At 39.8% G+C, this 5662-nt stretch overlaps 1 protein-coding gene across 1 annotated transcript in view; it reads left to right on the forward strand.

Moving 5' to 3' along the window:
• The first annotated feature begins 344 nt into the window (after nucleotides 1-344).
• The window catches only part of LOC111871424 (anillin), a 91115-nt gene continuing 85797 nt past the window's right edge, over nucleotides 345-5662 (forward strand). Inside the window, exons 1-2 of the mRNA XM_033754244.1 lie at nucleotides 345-497; nucleotides 3797-3932. Coding sequence (XP_033610135.1) covers nucleotides 480-497; nucleotides 3797-3932 — 154 coding nt within the window. The 5' untranslated portion in view covers nucleotides 345-479. The remainder of the gene's footprint in view (nucleotides 498-3796; nucleotides 3933-5662) is intronic.

Below are 5662 nucleotides of genomic sequence, written 5' to 3' on the forward strand. Positions count from 1 at the left end.
TAGTAATCGGTCTTCATTATGTGCTAAATGCAATGGAAAGCTTCTCCACTACGGACCCTTCGCCAAACGTAATTTCCCTATATGTTCCCCAAAACAATAATATTATGTTTACATAATATATATGTAGATTAAAGTACAGAAATTCTGTTAAGAACATTTAACATATTTAGAAGGTTCTGTGCATAAGACATTCTAAAATTTGCAAATATTGCACATGGAAATAAAGGTACATGTACGATGGGAATAGTGAAAGAATTACCTGTTGGAAAGTTGGCTACGCGTATATCCAGCGGTTGAGTTTAACATTTGCGATTTCAAAATATAAGCAACGGTACGTTATGTATCTTATGGGTGCAGTGAAAGTTTGTGTGCTGTGAGGGTTTTGGGTCTGTGGTACAAACATTGATGTATTAAATGTATACAATTGTTTTTTAACGTTTCTGACGAATTAACATATTGAGTCAAGATATCGTTTTGATATGGATCCATTCGTACAGGTAACAAGGGTTTGTCCCTACTTTTCACTCAGTTTATATGCACTGTGTTAGGTTTATAATATCATCATCATCATCATCATCATCATCATCATCATCATCATCATCACTGGCACGACAGCCCTTTGTGAACCCTGGCCTTCTTCAGGTTTGCTCGACATTCTTCTCCATTCGATGCTACATTCCTCCAGTTCTTTACACCCAAAATTCTTATATCCTGCCACACACATTCTTCTCATCTCAGTCTTGATCTTCCAACTTTCCTATTTCCTTCTGGTTTAGTATTAAGTATTTTCTTAATCGTTATATTCTCGCTGACACGTATTATGTGTCCAGCCCATTCAAGCCTTTTCGCCTTTATAAATCCAGTAATGTCTGGTTCATTAAATAGTTTGTATGGCTCATGGTTATACCTCTTCCTCCATATCCATTTTCTTCTACCGGTCCAAAGATACATCTCAGGATCCTCCTTTCAAATATACTTAACAGTCTTTCATTCAATCTTGACAGTGGACAGGTCTCAGACGCATAAGATAGCACTGATCTTATAAGTACTTTATACATCACAGTTTTGGTTTTCCTGGGTATTAATTGGGATTTCAGGTGTTTCCTAAGGCCATGGAGACATTTATTTGCCGCAAGTACACGCTTTTTTATTTCATCACTGATATCATTTTTGCAGTTAACTTCTGATCCAAGGTAAGTAAAACTACATACAACCTCAAATTTATATGAGCCAATTTCAATATATGCAGGTCCATTAGCACAGTCTTTCTTGGTTACCTGCATGTACTTTGTTTTATTTTGGTTAATTTGTAGATTCATCTTTTTTGCTGCTCTTTCCAGATTAAGAAAAGCTTCTTTCATAGATTTTTGTGTTCTTCCAATTATATCAATATCATCTGCAAATGCCAAAATTTGAACTGACTTATAGAATACAGTTCCCCTTGTGTTTATGCCTGCATCTCTACCTTCTCTAATGCTATGTTGAACAAAAAGCAGTCTAGGGAATCCCCTTGTTGAACTCCATTTCTAGTTATTATAGGGCTGGACAGCATATTCTGAATCTTAATTTGGCATTGGGTCTTTCTCATAGTGGCTCTGACTAAGACGATTAACTTCCGCGGAATGCCCATCTCTTCCATTGCCAGAAAAAGACTATCTCTATCTATGGAGTCATGGGTTGATCGGAAGTCAATGAAAAGATGATGTGTTTAAATTTGAAATTCATTATACTTTTCAAGGACCTGGCGAATAGTGAAAATCTGATCGTTAGTTGATCTTCCTTGACAAAACCCACATTGGTAATCCCCAATTATGCCTCCCACAAAGGGAGAGAGTCTGTTAAATAGAATGTTGGAAAATATTTTATATGCTATGCACAACAGACTAATTCCTCTATAATTAGAGCATACCATGACATCGCCTTTCTTATGGATAGGGCATACAATACTTAGGTTCCATTCCTCTGGGATCATTTCAGTTATCCATATCTTAACTATTAGCTGATGTAAGTGCTTAGCATATTCTGGGCCTGCAAATTTCACTGATTCTGCCATGATGAGATCCATTCCTGGAGCTATATTATTTTTCAATTTTTTGATAGCTTGTTCTACTTCTTTTATGGTCGGTGCTGGCTCTTCAACCTCAACATTTCCTTGATCCCGGTCTATGGTCATACCTTCCACTTGTTCAGAGGTGTTACCATTTAATAATTCCTCAAAATATAGCGCCCATCTTTCCAGTATTGCTTCATTGCTACTCAATATTGTGCCTTCTTTATCTCTACATAAGGTGGTTCTAGGTTGAAAGTTCTTTCAACTCTTGTTTAGTTTTTGATAAAACGCTCTAATTTCGTTTGAACTTCTTGAATGCTTCAGTTCAACAGTTCTTGTTTATCATATTCCCTTTTCTTCTTTTTATGCAATCTTCTTTTTTTTCTTCTCGCTTCACAGTAATCTTCCATGGCCCCTCGAGTTTGGTTCCTTTGCTTCATTCTCTTATATGTCTGGTTTTTTTGATTTATCACTTGCTCGCACTCTCCATGAAACCAATTCTTATACTTTATCCTTTCCATTCTTCCTAAAACTGCACCAGCTGCATTTATAATAACATCTCTGAGGTCCCTTCAGGCTTCGCTGACCAGTCATTTACTAATTAATCCAATATATCTGGTTGCAACTCCTTGTTCCACCAATTTTACACAATTCAATTTCTTAGCTTGGGATCTATGTATCTTCCTTGCATTAGATATTAGACTTCAAATCTTTGATATTATTAAGTAATGATCATAGTCAATGTTGGCCCCCCTGTAGCTCCTAACATCCATCAAATGTGAACAATGTTTTACATCTATTAGGATGTGATCAGTTTGATTAAACACATTTCCATTAGGGGATTTCCAGGTTCATTTATGTATATCCTTGTGATGAACATTGTACTACCTACTGCCATGTTTCTTGAAGAAGCAAAATTTATCAATCTCATCCCATTATCGTTTGACTTGTTATGTAGGCTATGTTTTCCAATAATCGATTTATATAAATCCTCATTCCCCACTTTAGCATTCATGTCCCCTATGATTATTTTACAATCCCTTTTTGGACATTCGCCGTATATTTCATCCAGTTCATCTTAAAAGAAGTCTTTCTCCTCATCACTTTTATCTTCAGTTGTGGCATGTGCACAAATAAGGCTATAGTTAAAAAACTTTCCCTTAATTCATAGCCTACATGTTCTGTGAGATTTTGCCTGGAAGTCTAAAATAAGATGTTTCCTTTTTTTATTAATAATAAAACCTGTTCCAGACATGTGACTCTTCTTCTGACACCTTCAGAATACAACATGATCCCTCTTTTCCAGGACTCCTTTACCCAACCACCTCAGTTCTTGTACAGCAGTGAGATCTAGTTTATAGCTATCTAGTTGTTGAAGTAGCATTTTTAGTGCTCCGGCTCTGTAAAGAGATAATACATTCCAAGATCCAATTCTCAAATCCTTTAAACATTTTCCAGGTCCTCTTGAATAGGTCCGTCCGGCTACTCTTTCCTCGGATTTCTGAACAATTTAGTTTTTACGGTGTGAGGTTGTTAGCCTCATGCCCAACCCCCAACCTGGAGGGCCAGGGTATCCCTCTTTGTCTGGCTCTTACCCCTTGACCTGTCCAGGCATGGGTGGCTGTACCAGTAGCCATGCTACTGCTGGCATAGCACTCAGGGTCTCAGGAGCTCTCAAACCCCACCACCATGATAAGGTGGAGATACCATTGGTGGGGAGGTTTATAATATGGTTTCTTTTAATAGCAAATGTTTGCTCGATCCAAAGCTCGTAGAGAAGGAAGGAATGCACAACTGATGAATTTGGGGCTAGAAGTTTCAATGCATCGCAACCCCCTGCAGGATTACAATCACACGCAGCTGTTAAATGTAACCACACGAGGTAAGACTTGTAATTGGTTTGATATCTGAAGTGTCTTGTGTTACTGCCCCTCCCCCAAAGGCTTGAAAAATAGTGAATAATTATGGGATTTAATATCCTATTCTACTAACGTATCTGTCAATAATATGTAGCACATCCACAAAGTAAGTTTCCCACTTTTCCCACAGCTAGCAAACCCTATATTGCGTGAAGTGACCGCGCGTACGTGATAGAGCAATGACGTAGCATGGCGCATGCACAAACGAAATTTCCTGCATTCCCGTAGTAGCATTATTGCAGCTGTTGAAGATGCAGGCTCTTATTCCAGCTCCCGCCGACTGTGAAGTGCGGTCAGTTATAAAGTTTTTCAATGCACAGAGCATAGTGCCGATCGAAATTCATCATCAGCTGTGCTGGGTCTATGGGCCTAACGTCATGAGCAAGCAGATGGTGCATCACTGGTGCAGACAGTTCTCAGCAGGTCGACAAAGTGTGCATGATGAGAAGCGCGGTGGGCGGCCATCCATCATTACAGACACCTGGTGGAGCTTGTGCGAGAATGCATTATGGAGAATCGTCGCGTCACAATTACAGAACTCAGCAGTCATGTCCTGCAGATTTCCTGCTCCTTGTTGCTCGAAATTGTCATGGAGCACCTGTTGTTCAGGAAATTGTGCGCCAGGTGGGTGCCGAAGCAACCGACACCAGAACACAAAACAAAGCGCATGGAGTCAGCATTGACATTTCTGCAGCAGTACCACGATGACGGCGATGAGTTTCTGGACCAGATCATCACAGGTGATGAAACGTGGATTGCACACATTACCCCAGAAACCAAGCAGCAGTCAATGCATTGGCATCACAGTGGATCTCCCTGTAAGATGAAATTCAAGCAGACGTCGGCGTGGAAAGTGCTGTGCAGGGTATTCTGAGACAGACAGGGCATTCTCCACGTTGACTTCCTGACCAGAGGTGAGATGATGAATGCTGAGCGTTACTGTGAAACACTGCAGAAATTGCGATGGGCCATTCAGAACAAGCGGCACAGGATGCATAGTGCCGGTATTGTCTTCCTGCATGATAACACTAGGCCGCATACGGTTCAATGGACAGCAAGTCTCCTGCTGGAGTCCAGCTGGGAGGTGTTTAAATATCCACCCTACAGCCTGGACCTCACTCCTAGTGATTTCCATCTTCTGCACCTCAAGAAATTCCTGTCTGGTGAGCGTCAGGGTTTTGAGAATGACAGAGAGGCAGAGACGGTTGTCACACAGTGGTTCCAATCCCAGGCGGCAGACTTCTACGACACAGGTATTCAAAAGTTGGTCCCACGGTATGACAAATGTTTCAGTTCCGGTTGTGATTATGTTGAAAAATAGCTGAACACTTGCTGTATCTGTTGCAATAAATATTTCCATGAAATTGTGTTTTATGTCTGCAAATGGCCCCAGGGAAACTTACTTTGTGGACGAGCCTTGTACAACTTTAAAAAGACATTAGGAATATGTTGTTCACTAAAAATGCATTTTAATACTATGACAGTTAAAATCAATAATATGCTCATAGCATAGCATAGCATAGACAGGAGACTGAGGAATGAATTGAAAAGAGCCACGGACAGGGCCAAAAAGGAATATCTTGAGAAGATATGTAATGAGATTATAGAATTTCAAAGGACAGGACGTTATGATTTGATATACATGAAGACAAAAGAACTAGGATGGAAAGAGAACCATGGGATTCAAAATATT

The sequence above is a fragment of the Cryptotermes secundus genome, unplaced genomic scaffold (assembly GCF_002891405.2).
Source record: "Cryptotermes secundus unplaced genomic scaffold, Csec_1.0 scaffold269, whole genome shotgun sequence".
Classification (NCBI taxonomy): domain Eukaryota; kingdom Metazoa; phylum Arthropoda; class Insecta; order Blattodea; family Kalotermitidae; genus Cryptotermes; species Cryptotermes secundus.